The following is a 19,856-nucleotide window of genomic DNA, read 5'->3' as shown; positions in this document are numbered from 1 at the left end:
CTCGTCCCGCTGCGGGATGCAGCCTGCGCCCCCAGGGCCTACCCCGTTCCCGCGTGTCCGGCGCCTTTGCCGCGGCGGGCACCGAGAGCTTAACGCGTGGTGTGCTGCCTCGATCAGCGTTCGTCTCGTCTGGCTGTGTTTTCCCATTTTATCAGAAAAAAAGTAGGAAGTACTAGTCAGATGCTGCAAGCCGCGTTTCACCCATTTTTTTGTGTTAATGTTTCCTTTTTGTTCTTTTCTTTTCTTTCAGCAGATGGCAAGTGATGTCCAGAAACGGATAGTCCAAATAAGTGGATTTAAAAAGCAAGAGAAAGTGGCACTGCTCAAATTGCTGTTCAAACTGGACTGTGACTTTATAGATAGCAAGGTATTGTTTACTAAAGTACAGTAGAGAAGTTTAGAGCAGAAGGTAAAAATGTGAGCCTTAACTGAAAGGACTGTGTCGTAGTTCAGTTGTGTATAAATAGGTGAGGAATTGAAACTGTTTCCAGTGATAAAAGTGTGTTTTGTTTTTCTTTTGTTAGAAATACCGAAATTGTACACATCTTGTAGCAAAAAAGCTGTGCAACAGTGAAAAAGTCTTAGCTGCCTGTGCTGCTGGTGAGTAAAGGGTTTGGTGTTAAATTTCATGGGATCACAGCACAAGTCTAGGAAGTATCTATAAACAGTTTCTAGTTGCCCCTTTTCATTTTGTGAACAGTCTTACAAACCCTCATTCTCTTGTTTCAACAACCTTGATTTTTAACATAGTATTGTGGTGAATTTATGATTTACTTCTTTATTTTTTGAATTTTTTCTTAAATTATATTTCTGCTATTTCCCTTTGTTGGATCAGTGTCTATTCCCAGGCAGAAAGCTTTGTTATGTATAAGTTAGGTCGTGAAGTCATATACAAATTACATGGATGCTTAAAAATGGATCCCTTAAGAGAGGACAGAGGGAATATGGACACCTGTAGTCAGCATGGATTTTTGACACAAATTCATATGCAGCATTCACTGGTAATGGTCACTGTAAGTTCCTGTTTATGCAGCAAGAGAAGATTCTAGGCTTTTACCTTTCTGACACAAGCCTCTGGTCAAGCCTTTTCTTTTAAATAAGGCCTGATGCTGAAGTCTCATACGTAAGCAATTAATAAAATAATTTTATTTTATAAAATGATTTTAGACTGGGAATTCTGTATTTTAAGATTTCTTTAGAGACTGATTACCTGTGAAAATGATATGAGGACTTTAGAATATATCATAGTTATGAGATACCACCATTCTGGTTTTAAATGTAGCTTTACTTTCCCTGTATTGTTTTATAACGCAGTGTTAAAGCATTATTAAGAGGTATATTCTTAAATTAAGGGATAATAGACAGAAATAACTAAACATGTTTGTGTTTAAAGATATATGTAAATTTCTTGATTTCATACTTGTATTTACATACCATATTAGTAGGTATTTTCAATCGTCTATCGCTGCTAGAATGTAGGGGGGTGTATATGTATGTATTTATACAAATACATGAATGATTCTTTGTAGTAATGTAAAATTTTCATTGAACTCTTATCAAAAAGGAAATAGACCGAAGTTTCCGTGATCCGATACGCAAATATTAAGTTGCTATAGATTTGTGGCATAGCACTTCATTTTAACCATCCTAAACCTCTGAGTTAATGTTTTCTTACTTTTTGAAATTTAAAACATTGGAAGATTTTTTTTGAGTGGTGTGGAAATGGTACATGTAGCGTCCACATGCCAATGCGGGCACTACATGTTAATGTTTCTATGCTTGCAAATCTTCCCCAATACCATCTAGTCCTTTCTAATCCTGAAGAGGTGCTATTTTTGCATAATCATTGCTCTTAGACTTGATAGCAGGGACAACGTGTTCATTCCTACTGCATGTTTATCTAAGTAAGTAAAAAAGCTCATGTCTAAACCCACTTAGAGCTCCATAGAGTTGGACAGAAATACTAACGAGGTTGCCAGTTGTCATGCACTTCCTAGCTGGCAGAGGTTTTGAGATGCAAACTTTGAATGTAAGGGGTTTTAACATACAGGTTGTGCACAGCATACCTTTTCCAGTCCTAAGTCTACTGGTACCTCTGCTAGGTCTTGTAGAAGTACCATCTGTGCTCCTGCACTGAGACATTTTGCCAGCCAACCCTGCTGTTCTGTGAAACCAATTAGGTTGACACAATTCAAGTCAATTTCTCTTACAGTATATTCTGTAGATAGCATTGCAATGAAGGAGCAAGGTACTAACCACTGCTCTTGACCTGAACCTGCAAGAAAGACAGGGAAAAGGGGAAGATCATTACATACGGTATCAAAAGCATACATGCGGAAGATGAAAGAGGAGAGGTGGAGGAGGTGGAGCCAAGGGATGAGAGAAGATGTGAAAAGAAGAAAGGGGAATGAAAAAGGTCTAAAACTGTGTCCCCTGAATATTGATATTCACTACACTAGGAGTGCTGGTAATATTAAGAATATGTAAGAGAAAAAGCTTATGTGCTAAAAGTTTAGTTCTTTTAGCTCATTGGTGATAGAATATTTAATTTTGCTACGTTTTAGTACATTTACATAACAGTCAAAGAGTGTTAATAATTACCGGATTATCAAGGTTCTGTGGAAGTCATAACAAAATCTGGGAAGCTGAAAAAATGTATTTGGAGATTTTTGGAAATTAAAAGAAAACAAAGCTATCATTTTCAGTGGCATTGTGAGATTTTAATTCTAAAGCCTGAGGTGGAGAACTCTGTAGTAGGAAAAAGTTTTTAAAATAGTACTTGTAATTCCAGCTTTTGTTTGAACAAGAAAAGTTAAAGTTACTTTTATGTTAGTTTTTCAGTTGATTGCCATTTGTCTGCAGGGAAAACTTCTGTGGTTGACCATTCATTTGCTTTTCAGGAAAGTGGGTACTAACTGAGGAGTTCATAATTAACAGTGCTGAAAGTGGCAGATGGCTTGATGAAACAATGTACGAATGGGGATACAAAATTGAAGAAGATACTTGTTATTCACCTCAAATGCAATCCGCACCTAAAAGATGGCGCGAAGAACTGAAACGTTCTAATGCTCCAGGGGCCTTCCACAAATGGAAAGTTATCCTTCCTGTTAAGGAAGGTGATAAACTAATGGCATCTATTAGAAGGTAGGAGTATGTCTTAAAGCTTAAATGATGAGCAATGGAGCACTTATTGCATGGTTGAATGCGTTTTTCTTCTTCCATCCCAGTTAATTTGGTCCATAACAACCTCCATATCTTCAAACTCTGGATTATTTTCAATAATATGCTTCCATATTTTTAGAAGGATTTTAAATCTGTAATGTCACTGGTTTTCTTGTTTTCTTTTCGTATAGGGTCAAAAATAACATGAATTTGCATATGTTTTTATCAAATAAGCTGATAAATCTTTCTTCATGAGGCAAGATATGTAGACTTAGGTTTTTTTTACATGAGTAATTGTTTATTATGTGTGGGTGTTATATGCAAATAGTAGCTGAAACAGGATACCTTATTTCACTTGGGTGGGTGACCTGAGCAAGCGACGGACTGTGCCTTACGGATCTGGGCCGCACTGCTACTGACCTGATTGGTCTTTTTGTCTGTGCTGGTTTGAAAGCAAACCAGTGAGAGACTCCAAGTCAGAAGTACAATTTAATAGGAAAAACAAAACAATAAATGCAACAGTACAAAAAGAAACCACTGACAGAGTCAGAAAGCAACCTGACACCCTGTCAGTCAGGGTGTTGGTAGTAGTCCCATTAAATGGTGGCTGCAGTCCTGGAGCAATGGGTCTGTTGGAGCAGTGATCCTGTAGATCTGGTCTTCACCTGAAGAAGTGGTAGCTCTTGTCCTCTGGGAATCCAGTATGTAAGGGCTCTCTGTGCTTGTCCAAACCCCAGCTTATATCCCTGTGGGAATGCTTGGCTCCCCCCCTTGGGGTGAAGCATCTCACAATGGAACAGTGTAATTCTATGGGTCATGCCATGGGTCCCTGAGAGCCCACTGAACAGAGACAGCCCCTAAGGGAGCCATGAGGGTTAAGTAGGAGATAACAATCACTTCCCCACCTGCTTTAACAGCTTGTGAATATGATAATAGAATACATACTGTTGGTTACACCCTACATTGTGACCTAGAGCATTGTCACATCTATGTGATAGCTTATTGTAGTTTTTATGATCTAATTCGTGCTACTGATGTTCTGATACATTATAAATGCAGATAGTTCGGAAGAGATGGACAAAAGTGTTGAGGAAAAGTAAAGGGAAGGAAAGCAATTGATGTGCAAGAATTCTGGGACTGCATATTCTTTTCTATACTCTTCCTACACACTGGGATTCATTGGTTTAAATACTGCATGGAATTGCAAACAGAGCATATTTAAGTAATGTTTACTTCTGGCACTGTTAAAGAAACAGCTCCTGACATTCATTCAGATACTGTCCTGCTCTCCTCTGTTGAAATCCCTGTTAGTTAGGAGTGCTCAGGTTTGGGCATGCCACAGACGCACAGGCAAGGAGGGAAGTGCAGTTTGTTTGGTGGATCATAGTATGATGCTGCATGCTAAATCACAGAATGCTTGTCTGTAGTTCGTAAATACGGAGCAAGGTGTAGGTGAAGTTACCATCTTCGGATTTTGCCAACTGAAAACATTCTAATTGTGCGATTTTCTTGCATGAGTGGAAGAGTTTACTATGTTCTGCTGCACTTGCGAAGAATGCTGCTTTTTCCATAAAAACTGCTTATGCAGATTTTCATGATAATGCTGTTGAAGTGCTGCCTTGCACAACTATCTGTTTGCGATGGAATTAACTTTTGACAGCAAGACAGGTGAACGAGCAGTTATGTGGAAGATAATCTTTTTTTCCAGACTATTTACAATAGACCCAGCATGGTGATCCTTTTACTCAGTCAGAAAGCACGGATGGGTAGATATTTTTTGTCTTCAGCAAGCACTGTTTTCAGTTATAAAGGCCACTATAGCATTGGAGAAAGACTGTTTTTTCTCTAATATTTGACAACACTACCTTTATTCCCCTTTCTATGCGCATCTTGCCTTTAGTGCCCAGCTATTGGAAGGGTGTGTGAGACCAGCACCATTTTCTTTTTACGTAGCTAGATTATGAAAATACCATGAGACCTTATTTATTTCACCTTTTTTTTTTTTACTAGCTACTTTTCTAAAAGATAAGAGTACTTGCAGAGTAAAGCTCTGGAAATTGCCCCTAGGGCAACTCTTACATGTAATGGTGTCTCAAACACAAACTTCTTTTCTGTATATGATACTGGACAGCACCAAGTGCTCTAAATGTGTATTTGTGTTATGAAAATATTGTATTATATTATTATATTAGTTCAGAAAAGCAGCATTCCATTTTTGGTAAATGGCTTAAGTTATAGGAAAGCTAAATTGAAAGACTCTCATCATTGTAGAGGAGATAGTGCAGTAAATTATAGCTTCTGTCACCAAACTTGATATTTGAAAAAGTGCACAAGTAAAGTTTTCTATCAGATATGTAGCAGGTATACATTGATTTTAATTACTCATGTTAAATTGTGAAGAGAGGTACGTCTTGTTAAGTGGGTTCTTTCGTTTTCTGGAGGCTACTAAGTGCTATTTTATCTTTCTAATGAAGTTTTTGCTGTGCCTATCTAGAAGCCTTATTCAGTTGCACTTGCATACTTGTAGTTTGTGAATGCTATTGTAGCTATAGGCAGTATTAATGTAATGCAGTAAATATATCTTTCCAAATATCTTTATTCAGAGTTCTTGAAGCTGGAAAGGCAACCATATGTTCATCTCAAAATGCAGAGCACAGTATAACTCATATATTCATCAGTAGTAAAATTTGTCCTCTGCAAAGAAGAAAATGTCTCTCTGAAGCTCGATACTACCCTTTACAGTATCTAGGATATTACCTTTTTGAGGTGAGTACATAGATTTACTGATTACTGTAAACAGTGCAGTATTAATAAAGGGGAATGTGATAAGCCTGAACTCTTGTAATTTGATTAACAGTAAGACAACTTCCTGATTCTGGGACTGCGCAGAAATCTATGAATCCGGAAGGCTCATGAATATATACAAATAGGGAGAGTGCAAAGTGGACAGAGCCAGGCTGTTGTCTGTGGTGTCCTGTGACAGGACAAGACAAGATGCAATGAGCACAAATTGAAGCACAGGAGGTTCTGCATGAAAGTCAGGAACCACTTGGGTTTTTTACAGTAAATGATAGAATACTGCAATACATTGTCTGAATTGGCTGTTGAGTGTCCAGGTGTCATCTGAACATGGTCCTGGGCTACTGCAGAATTCACTACAACTAGATTTTTTGTTAGTATTCCTTTGAGAGAGATATGCCCCATGATTCATAGTTGTTTGCTTACCTGATGCATTGTTCAGAACTTTTTAGTATTTTGACTTGGAACTACTCAAAGGCTTTCTTCTAGTGTGGCAGATCCTCAGACTCTGCGGTGACTTCAGTCAACGGCTAGTTGAAAATACCACCTTTGCAAGCAAGTAGGAGCTATAACTGTTTATTACCTTTTGAAAATTCTTTGGACTCCAGATCAAAGCACTTTTCTCTCCATGTTTTAATTAGCAGTAAAGCTGTTTAAAAAGGGTGAGAAGACGGTTGGAAGGTCTAAATGTTTACATCCTGAATAAAACAAATCAATGTAGGCTCTTACTCTGGTGCTTACTCTCTTACTGAGACTTGTTTATGGAAACAGTTCACATTTAAAACTTTCATGTTAGACATTGACATTTAATAGATAAATGACTATCAAGTTTTTATGGCTACATCAGCTATTATTGATCTCTATCAAAATCAGGTGTTTCTTGCTATGCAGTCTGAATTCCTGCCATGTGTGATAACAGGTTTCCATGTATTAGGCTTTATCAAAGAATGTTATGGACATGCTCTTTTCTGTTCATGCCAGAAGTACTTGGCACATATTTCATTAGATCATTCCAACTTTGTAAATTTGTAGTCATGCTATTTGACTGCTATTTCTAGCAAATATTAATATCCCTCTCCCTTCCCTAGACATTCATGTAGGTGTCCAGATATTCATTTCAGCAAAATAGCATTATATTATTCTTTTCAGGGGATCTGCACTGATATCCAGATTTTATTTTGTGATTTTATTTTGTATTAACCAAGTCTTTGCTTCATGTTTATATTTCAGTACCTGTTCTTATTGTTTCCGCCTCATAACTTTACTGTTAAAACAGTCTGGGATTGTCATTGATGATTTGATTCTACAAGGTGTCAAATTTATTGGTTCAAGGTATTAAAATGCCTGATTTTAGGGATCTAGTCTCATATGTACTCAAACAGTGACTTCAAATGCTTAGTTGGATACATGCTGGAGTTCATAAAATTTTGCCAAGATCGTACTATCATTTGTTTGAATGTAAGTTTTTTTATGAGGATGTTGAAAATAATGTTCAGAAACTGCCATAAGAAGTAAAGACTAGTTAATACATTAAAGTTCAATTATTCCTGGCTCATCAAAAGCTTTTTAGAACTCTTCTTTACCAAATATACTTCATTCTCTTTAGAAATGTGCAACAAACTCAATATTTATTTAGAAATAGTTACGCACATGCCAAATACATATGTTTTGAATGATACATTTAAGAGAAAATCATGTAACATTTGAAACTTTCTCTTGAAAACTTGAAAGTATAAACTGCTTCCATCTTGTCATTTCATGCACTACTGTGGTTTTTTTGCCTGCTGTTATTTCCCGTACTTTATTAACCCATGAGATTTAGGTGTTTGAATTAGCAGGTAAGCTACACCAAGCCTCCCACACCTGCTCACAATAAAAAATGGCCTTTAGTACTGTGACCAAGGGGAACACTTCACCTGTATCTACATTGTTAAATCTACCCTGTAGGAGGGGGCTGGTTTTTGTCATGGTTTAACCCCAGCCAGCAGCCAAGAACCACACAGCCACTCACTCACTCACCCCCACCAATGGGATGGGGGAGCGAACCAGAAGGGTAAAAGCTATGGAAACTCATGGGTTGAGATAACGACAGTTTAATAGAGAAAGCAAAAGCTGCACACACAAGCAAAGCAAAACAAGGAATTAATTCACTGCTTCCCAAAGACAGGAGGTGTTTAGCCATCTCCAGGAGAGCAGGGCCCATCACACGTAACAGTTCCTTGGGAGGACAAACACCATCACTCCAAATGTTCCCCCTACCTCCTTCTTCCTCCCACCTTATATACTGAGCATGATGTCATATGGTATGGAATATCCCTTTGGTCAGTTTGGGTCGCCTGTCCCAGCTGTATCTCCTCCCAGTCTCCCATGCATCCCCAACTTCCTTGCCAGTGTGGCAGTACAGAAAGCAGCAAAGGCCTTGACTCTGTGTAAGCTCTGCTCAGCAATAACAAAAACATCTCTGCATTATCAACTCTGTGTTCTGCACAAAACCCAAACATAGCCCCATGCTAGCCTCTGTGAAGAAAGTTAACTCTACTTCAGCTCAAACCAGCACAGTTACATATGTGTTAACCTAAAACAAAGATGGTGTTTTATTCATAATCTATTTATCTTTGTGTACATTAAAACTCTTACTGAAATTAATTGTTCTCAATCCATGTAGTAAATCTTAAGTATTTTGTAGCTATATTTTACTAGCAAAAATTGTCTTGTAGTGTCACTGAGAGTCTCTTCAGAATGAGTTGGAAGCTAGTTTGAGAAATACTGTATTTCCTGTCCTGAAGAAATAGCTGAAAACAACAGGTGATCTCAGAGAATAAGTTATTTAAACAAATAAATGAAACAAAACAACCCCAAACAAACAAGACAAAAAAACCTTTAACATTTTAAGGTGCTAATTTATTTCAGTTTTGTAAAGAAGAACTGAAAGATTTCATTATAGTGGTCTTTATAAAATGAATAGACAAATTGAAGAAAAAATGTCTTAAAAAGTCCTTATTACATTTTTGACTAGCTGAAAATGTGTGGGCTTTTGTTTTAGTTTTTGAAAAGTCCTGAGAGTTAATCCATTATGGAAACACAACCCTTGTTTCAGCCACAGATGTTGTGACTGAATTGAAGTCAGTTCGGAAAAATACGTACTGATCGTTCCTATGCTATGGCTTCCTACAGCATCAATAGTCTGTTTCCAAAACACCAACTCTTTGTCTGGCACATGATTTAGATCCTTAAACAATTACGTATACATACATAGACATACAAGGATTGACAGCACAATCTGTAGAAGACCTAGCAAATAAAAGTTGATTCAACCATTAGCTTTGAAACAAAGTTGTGTTTTTTTTTTGCTTTATGCAGTATAAAATGCAGAACACTGCAGATAGCCAAATGAACCATTTCCTGGCTGCACAAGGAACAGATGAAGTCATGTCTAAAATGCAGCTTGCTGAAATAAAAAATGCTGTTATAAAGCATATGTATTTTGCTGTGGTAAGTAATATTTAATGCTTTCTTAGCATAAAATGTAAAATATAAATCTTTCATTATAGTACTGAGCTAATAAAGTATTTCAACACATGAAATAGTAATGCTGCCTTTTAACATGAAATATCTAATAATTCCATATTTACTACGTCTACCATTAGTTAAATCATAATTTAGGGATGGTAGTTGGTAAGCATTGGTTTGTAGAAGACGTGGTGAAGCACTTGAAATCTTGGTGTAATATATTAGTTAAATAGTAGCAAATATTGTTCAGCAGAATGTCTTTGGATGACAGTCTGTGACTTATCTAGCTGACTTACACATTTGTAAAAGTAATCATACCATAGAGCCAGTATTTTGTTGATTCATATGCATGTTTTTTGTTACAAGTGAAAGATAGAGTTAATATACATTTTGTTGAACAATATTTGCTACTATTTTTGTCATATATTACACCGCAGGGTTTTATGTTGTCACATATTTAATCCTGATAAAAGTGCTACATTAGTAATTAAACCCACTAGTATTTAGAAAAAACTCCTAATTACTCTTGAGTTAGGATATATTATCTCTGTAAGTTAGTGATGCAGGTGGTGGTGTGTATGTACCTTTGTAGGAGCTTGTTTACATGAAGGACTGTAAGTTCTTAGTAGCAAAAGAATTAGAATTTTCAAGTCCTCAAGGTACATAATGTTTAAACTCAAGATTAGCAACTAGAAGACTCATGCTGCTTGAATCTGTGCACCTTCAAATGCTGCATCTTCTATCAGTGACATTTTATCAAGGCTATATCCCCCAGCCATCTAAAAACGAAATTCGTTGTTGACTTTCCATGTATATTACACACAGCAAGTACACTTGTTCAAACTATTATGTGGTTATGTGCAGATAAGGTCATAGTAATCCTAAATGGGATCTCTCCTAAAGACTTTTTAGTAACATGTTTTAGTAAGATTGTAACAATTGGCAATAACTAAGTCGAGCAATAATAGTAATACATTTTTGTGCCTATTGCCATTATAGGTAACTTGCAAAAGGAATCTAAAACTTGCATTTTGCCGTAGAAAACCTGAAAACACTTAAGTGTTTTTTAATACCTAATCTAGTAACACTGTCCTTCTGTAGCAACCACATAACAACAAACAAAATAACAGGAAAAAACTGGAAGAAAAATTGCCCAAATTTTATATCTTTTAAGTCACTAATCACCTATTTCACAGTTTTACCATTAAAGTATTAAAAAGACAAATATTAATAGGTTGGTATGTTGAATGTTGTTCTTGAACTGCATGTAACAAAGGTTGGCATATGGGAAGTTTTATTCAGTATTTATTGAATATGTTTACTGCTATCCAGTGTGCAGGTTGACTTTGTCCTGTTTTACAGACTGCTAAGCACAGCTTTGCTCGAACAGACCACCTGAACAAATGCAATCCAAAGGTAAAAATTCTAACAAAGAGGGCATGTTGTGTATATGGAATTTTGTTATGAAGTTAGGCCAACATAATTTCATTGTGAAATTAGCTATCAAAGAAGCATTTTGAAATTTTTATTTTATCCAAAATTCCAGTAAAGCATTAACATTGTTGAATGTTGATTGTGCAGTACTTTCAGTACTCTTCCAATTACTACAACGAAAACCTTTAATCCTGCTGGTTGAGAGAACTTTACCTATTCATGTTAAAAAAAAAATAAGCAAAGATTGCCCTAATGTGATTTAGAGCATCTTAAATTATTCAAGCATGGTATTTATGCAGTAGCAATAAAGGCAAAGTGTACATGACTTTTAGCAGTGCTCACCTGTTTTTGCTAGTAGGGACATGTTTTAGCTTAAAGTTGTCCCACCATATAAAGAAATAGTAGTTGTTCTTTCAGCACATGCCTGAAACATCATCGTGTGGATTTCAGAGTCAACTGAAGGACAGATTTCAAGTAGAATACTGTGTGTTTTTCAGTCCTGTTTTCATACTTACTTTGACTTAATTTCTTTTTTTTGCACTAGTTAGCTACTTTCTCATTTTTCTTTCCATTAAGCGAAATGCGTGCCATAATTCAAGTACAGGTCACCAAGCTTTGTTTTAGTGTACTTTCAAAATAACGCATCAGTATTTATGTTTCTTCTGGTACCAGAATCAGAGAGAAAAGTTTCAGTTGCAGTATAAAAAGCGGAATGCTGGTGTGATCATCAGATGAGGGCCAGTGGTAACATCCTTGTATATGCATGATACACAGTCATCTTCACACGTCTTAAATTCAAGAGGCAAAGAAGTTGTTCTTTGACTGTCATTAAAGTTTATGATTGCTCTTTAGATGTGCTGTTTGTGTATTATTAGCATTACAATAGTGTGAATTATTTCCACATATTTCCAAAGGAAATTTTAGTGGAGTACATATACATTAATATACATTAAGAGATTTTTCTGGCAGAGGTCACAAAATCTACAAGTTGTCAGGGAACAATGCAACAATAAATTTATATAACTATTTCATTCCCAGCAGTCAAACCAATCATCTTACTGACTCTGCTTCTCTTGGTTGTGACTCTCTATCTCAGTTTCTTTGAATTTACCAGCGCCTCGGGCCATGTGGTCAAAAAAAAATAGCTGAATTTCAAAAGAGAAGTTATTGGGCAGAGAGCAACTGTGTTTCAGTTAGCAATATTGTTGCAGCTGGTTTGTGCATCAGTTTTGGCTTGAAACTTGACTGGAGGAAAGATGTAAGTAGCAATGTAGCTGAGCTCTTAATTAGTATCATTAATCTGTGGAAATTAAGGTTTGGAAAGGTGAACGTACAGACAGTAACAGGAAAATTGCAGAGCAGATACAGCATCTCATGAAATCCATTGGATCTGTCTGGGTTCTCTGAAAGCCCGCGAAGTGAAGTGTTTTGCTGTCCTGAGTGGCAGAGAATAAGAAGGAACCCATTAAGATCTTCAGAGCTTTGAAATCCACTGGGATCAATACCTGTGCTATCTATAGTGTTAGCTGCTTCTCTGACATGCTTTATGGGAAGAGGAGAACTAGGGACATAAACAGTTATATCATTAATAATTTTATAATACATACCTGTAGTTAATGGGTTTACATTTTTCTTTAGACATTTCTTTGTTGTTCGATGCTGCTCATTATCTTACTGCTTCAACTGTGTGTTGTGGGATGTACTCTGCACTTGTGGAAATAAGATCTTTAGAATAATACATAATATATTGCATACCTTTCCAGAATAAAGTATAGGCAAATTATTGAGTGCGGGAACTGTAATTTGTTTTTTGAAATGGTATAGATGTATTCAGATCTTCTAAGAAAGGAAGCACATTTTGAAATCTAATCTTTCCAATGAAAGCACAGTTCAGGAAGAGGGAGGACCTTTCTAGATCACATAAATCTCGATTGGAGTGGGGAATAAGTAATTTTTCTAGTTTAATTTATGATTCCTGCTTATTATTTTACCAGCATATTACTTACAGATTTCCTGTTAATGAAGTTGATTTGTTTTGGTTTTTATTTAAGCTCTTATTTACAAAGATACCTCATTTCTAGGTTAAGACGACTGACCTGTCCAGAGGCAGGTGGAATGTGCTTCAAGGATTAGTGGAAGAGCAATTTTTTCTTGATGTGATTACAGAACTTGCTGCATGTCAAAACTACCGTATGCCTCCTGTGCAAATTCTTCAATCTCTTCTAGAATATGTCCTATTGGTGAGACATGAGGACTGAAGTATTGTAAAAATTAAAACAATGAATTGAAATATTATGATTTATTATTTTGCTTCTGCCATTGTGTTTAGTAGTTTTTATGCATGTATTCACCCTTCTCTGTGTTCATCAATGTGTTAAAAAGAAGAATTTAATACTTAAATATTAATACTTATTTGCAAGCCATGAATGTGGTGCTCTAGATATTGTAGAAGTGCTGGCCACAAATATGTTTTGTTACTTTAAGAGCAACTGTATGATTTTTTTTGTTGGTTTGGTTTAGTTTTAGGCTAGTAGGCCACAGATGGAGATCAGTTGAGAAGAAGGGTTGTTCTAAACAGTGATACATTCAGCTGGAATATCACACTAGAGCAAGTTCTTTTTTTTTTTCTTAACCTATGATTTTTTTCTGCTTGTAGTTATGCATTAATTTGCATGTTCCTTCAGTGGATAAATTTGGTTACTGGGGTTGTCAATAAGCTCTGAGTGATTATGGATCTTTGGTGGGTATGGAGCCAATATTATTTTCTTATTTCATTACAGGGAAATACTGATGCAATATTATTTGCCAAACTTTGCCATGTTTTGTACCTTGTTCTCCAATGTGATCCTCCCTGGAAGTCCTTGTCTATGTTAAATTATTATTTGGATCTTCTTCAGTGTCCTGTCTGTAAGAAAGGTACATGGTCCTTGATAGAGATGCTTGTAAGGTAAGAAAGGTTAATAAGGGGCTGGATGCACTAGTTACTCCAAACTCAGGGACGAGGGAGAAGAGTTGGCATTCTATTGCATCAGATTCGTGTTTTCAACAGAACAAGTTACCTGTATGTGAAATTCAAGAATTGTGACAGATCTGGACCTCTCACTTTGTGTTTCACTAAATGTTACCTCGCAGGCAGACTGAGTTTTGTTTGGAAAGGAAAATACGTGTATTTTCATAGCATTCTTTTTTAAAAATTACTAATTTTTTTTTGCTCTCCACAGATTATAATCTATGTATTGTTGCTACTATGGGGTGTGTCTGTATACACACATACATACCTATATCTGCAAAGCAAATTCCACTTTCATCTTACAAAGCATGAAGTTTCATGTTGTGTTTTGATTTTAATCATAACCTTTGCCGTCTTGTTGAGGAAGTCTGATTATATCTTATATATCAACAAATACAAGACTTGGTAGGAGCTGTTTGGGTAGTTAGTCTGTGCTTTATCTTGAGAACTCAGTTTTTGTAATTTGCATGAATAGAAATTTATGGTTCTACTCATTTGGAAGAGAAACCGTACCTCGTCTTACTGTTATCATAAAATCTTGAGTAATCTTCAAATACTTTGATACATCTGTGATTACAGATATATGAACATGTTTGATTGTAAGCATGTCTTGAAGGGTATTGAATCACTGTACTTGAATCACTGTAATTGCACATTGAATAGTTTTTATTAGGAACATATCACATGGAATGGAAGATAATTTGTCTTTTAGATAAAATATTTTATCTTTTAATACTTACTGCAGAATGTGAATATCCAGCAGTTGTGTACGCAGTGGTTCCAGTACTCATAATTCCAGCCAAAAACCAAGTTCACACTTTACTTCAGAATTATTGCCATCATGTTTGACAATCTGTAGTTCTGTCGAATGGAATGTGTGAACTGTTGTCTGAACTAAGGTTTATAGGTTGTTACAATGTCTATAAAATACCAGAAGACTGTCTTCCATTTAAATAATTTTAAAGAAGTTCTGTTACATTTAGTAATTGTATGCTCACTCAAAGGAACACAATAGCTCAGTCACAGGCATGTTAATTCTTTTTATTTTTAAAACAGTTTTAAACCCCGAAAATTAGTCTTATAAATTCTGAATGTTGCTGGGGAGCAAGGTATTTCTTTGTCAAAACAGTCAAAAGTCAAAGCTGACTTTATTGCTGATAGATAGAAATTGTTTTTTGGTGTTTATTTTTCAGATCTTGTCTTTATTGCGAAACCATTTGCCACACAGTCCCAGATTCACAGAAGGAAGATGAACAGAGGAGAGTTCACAAAGCATTATTGAAGTTTTTCTTTGATTTAGTAAAAGCCGAAGTAGAGTTTCTGAAAAATAGGTGGGGTTTGTATAATAGTAGTTTCATAGTATTTTTTCATGATTTCACATACATTTCTTTGTCTGCAACAGCTTGTATCCTGATTTTTGTATATGCGTAATAAGATACTGTTCTACAGATGTGGCAGCTTATCGTTTGCTTTCATATTTCTCAATTATTAGTTTGTTTATTGTAGTTTGTATAGGGTTTTTCTGATCATGTTTTAAGGCCCCTACTTTTCACAGCCTGTTATTTCACTGTATTACAATTTTCAGTAAGCATTTAATTTTACTCATAAAGTTGTATTTTTAGCTTTGCAGTGCTTCAGTGTTCATTCTTTAAAGTAGACAAGCAGCATTTTGAACATACTGGCTTTTATGTGGTTGATTTTTTAAAAATTCAGTTAACTGTTATCTCCCTATTGTCTTAGGGTGACAATTATCTTGGTTTGTGAAGTATAAAAGAAGTCTTGGTTTCACTCTGCCTTTGTATAGCAAAGGTGACCTTTATGTTATATAATATTAACACAATATTGGAATTGCTCCTATCTAACACTAATAGTCTTCATTATTGTGCTTATTATTCATCAGAAATTGTGTCTGATCTTTCTGTGCTTAATAATTGCCAAACCTGTGTGTATGTTTACAGAAAACAAGGTTTCTGTCTGGTAACAATAGTTATCTAAGTGGCATAAAGCTTTACCTTTTTTTCACTTTTTTTTTACTTTTTTTACAGTTTGGTTGAAGGGACCAGTTCACAGTACCTGCAAGTCATGCCACAAACAGTTCTTCTGAAGACATTTTGGCTGGGAAGCGGAACCTCAGTACTTTTTACCAAGCGCATAATTACTCTAGCAGATTGGGTCATATTTTCCCATAAAGAATTGAACAGAAAAAATGATGTGAGTATGGATTTTATACTTTAAAATAATGAAGACTAACATTTTTTTAAAGGTGTTCCTTTGTTCATTCTTTTCTGAGGAATTATATGTAAGTATCACAGCTGCTTGTTACAGCTGCCTGATGTTGTGAATCATGCTGGTTTTTGCTCCACTAAAGGAAATGAATTGATCCATAAGATTCTCATATAGATCTGTAGAGAAGAAACGAGTCATGAGTAGCTTGTTGGCTACATTCAGATGTTCACATGGCCTTATCAGCAGGTGTTACTGTAGTTACTAGGGACACCAGCTTAACACGTCCTGTCAAACAATAAGGTGTAAGGAAAGAGGTGATTATCTTACTTTACAGTGATAGGATTCAGGAAATGTTTGAAAGAGAAACCTAGCAAAACTAATACTTTTTTGCTGTTTTCTACAGATATGCATTATTTTATTCTAATAAATGCCCTGGTTTTCTTGCGGGGTCCATTACTTTCATTTGGTATCTTCCCTAGGACTTTTCATAAAAATGGAATTGAAAGAAACTTAATTGCTGTTCTGTGACCTGGTGACCAGCAGGACATTGACCTGAAAGATACTGAGTGTCCTCTATACCACATCTTTCTTTTCAGAAGCAAGAGGCCCTGTAAAATGTCTTTGACTTCTAGATTCTCACATAAAATAGAAACTTAACTGCTGTCTCTGCATTCTTTTAAATTATTGTGAAAGCACATAATAAATAGATATTTCGTTCGCTTTTTCAATACAGTAACAGAATAGAAAATCAAGTATTGCAGAGAAAAAAAGCACTTTCAATATAATACCTAGTAGTTCTTCATTATGTTTAAGAAAGCAAAAAGATTAAACATAACGAGAGCTTCACTCATCGTACCTAGCCAGACCTCCTACCTTTTTTGAGGGCTATCAAAGCAAGACATTCTGAAACAGTGCTGCTTTTTATCCTTGGTCAAGATATTTAAAAAGTGCTTAAAATTAGGCTTCCTTGCCCATATTTATATTTAAACAACCTATCTTTTCAAAGCTACTGAGCACCAAGCAGGCTTACATTCAGTTGGTGTCAGTGGCCCTTCTGTTTCTTTGGAAAATGAGACTGCTTTCATATTTTTCCTGGTGTTGAATCTGCAGTTTAAGTGTAGGGACCATTTGCTTTTTTTCTGCTATACCTTCTTTTGACAAGTGCCAGCACTGTAAGCCATACCTTTTTCATAAACCTTTCTTTGCATAGGTTGAATAATCACTTGTGTCAGTGTAATACATATATGAAAAATAAACTTGAAAAAGAGACTATAACATAAAACACAGAGACCTCGTGTTTAGATTCTATTTGCTTTGTGTGTGTACATGTATATATGAAAGAATTGTAGTTTCAGCACGAAACCCACATGCCTATTGCGTTCTCACTTTGATCTTACACACTGTAATGTACAATATCCCTGCAGACATGAATTCTAGCCTTAAAAGCAGCTTGTTGCCTTATAATATCTGTAGTGTTTTATGTTATTTTTAGCAGCATTCTTTAACTTCATATTTATATATCGCATTTTCTTTCCAGTTGCATTTTTTGCAAGAATAAACTCTAAACCAAAATACCATAATTTTACAATTGAAACTTGTCATTATCCCTTCCTTCATTCTCAGTCTTGTTATACTAAAACTTGATGTTCTGATGTTTCCATATACTCAGAGTCTTCATTAAAAATTTCATTACATAGTTTTAAATGTCAATCAGAAAGCTAAAAGAGTAGATCCTCCCCAGCTATGCAGACAGAACTGTTTTCTCTTTCCTTTTTTATCATTTTAGAGATGCATATATAAATCCACAGTATTTTCATGTCATTAAATGTAGCATTTAGGGTGCAACATTTTCCTTCCTGTCTTCAGTTTGAGGATGTGAGTCATTGTTACCAGTTTTGTTTTTTAAAAGCTGTTTGGGTAAGAAGGTGCACCTTGACAAGAAACACATAGGGCTGTTCAGAAACCTGAATAAAATTTAATGACTTTGGGTATTGTTACTATCTGCACAGATATTGTGTGGTTTGTAGCACAGTGTAAAGGGGTGACAGGATTTCCCAGTTTGCACAAGCATCTTAGCTCATGGGAAGAAACAAACATGCTAATTGTGATTTACCGAACTTCAGTGCAATTCTTAGTGAAAATATCTGTAAATAGAAACAGATTAATAATTAACTAAGTTCTTTTGGGGCATATCTAACATAGTCTTTTCTAACCGTTAAGTGGATGGTTATCAATTATTTTAGCTCTTTAGAGACAGATTACCTCTTTTTGTGAGTGCTGGAAAAATATCTGTATATGTTTCTTCTCTTCAAGTGCCGATTTGTTGCAAAATTATGGGGGGTGTGTGTGTGTGTGAGTGTGGGTGTGGGTGTGTGTGTATGAGAACACACTGTAAAAAGAGCAATCAAAAAAAAACCCAAAGAATGAAAGGTTATAAAGATTCAAGCTAAATGCATGAGCACATTTGCTTTCTGGTGTTAGAATTTGCTGTATCTTGAAAGAACCAGGACAAATAAGTGACAAGAAATTGAATGCTCTTACTGATCACTGTGTTTGTCTGTTGGGACAGCTTGGTGGAATAAAACCGATACACTATTCTTGTAGTTAAAAGTGCACTGCCAAAGAACATACAAGGTTTTCCATCACTTGAGCTCTTCAAGTCAATATTAAATATAATTTTAATATAAATGGCATTTATTATTTATTCTATTATTTGAACAGGTTTGATGCAGGAACCCCTGATCAAAGTTCCCTGAATCAAATTTGTTGATTTGGTTTTAGAATTTGCAAGGTAATATGTATTGTTTATAACACCTTTGAGTAGCATTGAGCTATTGCATAGCTTTTCACAATGTCACAAATGGTATCCAACATGCCTTTCATTGTATTAGTAGGATTTTTTTAAAAAAAAAAATCTGTCTTACGTAGCCTGACAAAGAAGTGAAAAGGACGTTCATTCTGATTTTTAATTGCGTAGTATAAATTTGTGTGGTGTAAATTTGTGGAACTAAATGTCTTTCTGGTCTATCTGTCACTTCCAGTCACTTTCTTGGAAATATATTTTCGGCATTTTTTTAGTACTGCGCTTACACCACATGATAAAGAACTCTAAAAAACAGCTCTAAAATACCTCTTTAATTCAAAGTAAAAATAGTTAAAATTAATTTCCCTATAACTTAAAGGCTTTCCTGTAAGAACTTTTATGTGTACTAAAGCACATTTTGAAACTTCTGCCATTGTATCACTGCAGTTGACCTGGCAAAGCATTGAATGGAACAGCAGTGTAGGAATGGACAATGTAAGAAAAGCCTGCGTACAGTGTGAGCAGGTGAATGATTTGCTGTGCTTGGTGGCAGAACTCAAGGAAGAAGTAGAGAAGTTAAGAAGCATTATGGACAGTGAAAAGGAAGTAGACTGGTGGAGTTGCACCCTTTTGAGCCCAAAAGAAATTCAGCAGCAGACAGTGAAGCCCTGCCCCTCCTGCCATCAGGCAGAGGGGGGGAATGGAAGCAAGTCCCTGATGGAAGAGGTAAAAGAATCCCCTCCCAACCCCCATCACCTGCCCAGTTACCCTTAAAAAACAGGTATGAGGCTCTGGACCCAGAGAGTCAGGCAGAGGAAAGTCAAAAGGAAGATCCACCTGGAGCATCTCCAGCTTGCACCCCATCTTCTAGACTCATTGCTACCGCAGCTGCAAAGAAAAAAAGAAGGGTAA

General features: G+C 35.9%; 1 protein-coding gene across 1 annotated transcript; it reads left to right on the top strand.

Moving 5' to 3' along the window:
• Window positions 1-16: 16 nt before the first annotated feature.
• On the top strand, window positions 17-19,670 carry LOC103801803 (ankyrin repeat domain-containing protein 32-like; the record flags this gene model as incomplete). Its single annotated transcript, XM_009074231.1, has 12 exons — window positions 17-118; window positions 251-367; window positions 525-600; window positions 2,901-3,144; window positions 5,766-5,928; window positions 9,322-9,453; window positions 10,834-10,887; window positions 12,987-13,145; window positions 13,686-13,852; window positions 15,109-15,246; window positions 15,961-16,126; window positions 19,392-19,670. Coding segments are annotated over exons 1-12 (1,797 nt in total), but the record flags the coding sequence as incomplete, so codon positions are not given.
• Window positions 19,671-19,856: the final 186 nt, after the last annotated feature.

This window comes from Acanthisitta chloris, unplaced genomic scaffold (genome assembly GCF_000695815.1).
Source record: "Acanthisitta chloris isolate BGI_N310 unplaced genomic scaffold, ASM69581v1 scaffold44474, whole genome shotgun sequence".
Taxonomy (NCBI): Eukaryota; Metazoa; Chordata; class Aves; order Passeriformes; family Acanthisittidae; genus Acanthisitta; species Acanthisitta chloris.
This window is presented reverse-complemented; position numbering and strand designations above follow the sequence as displayed.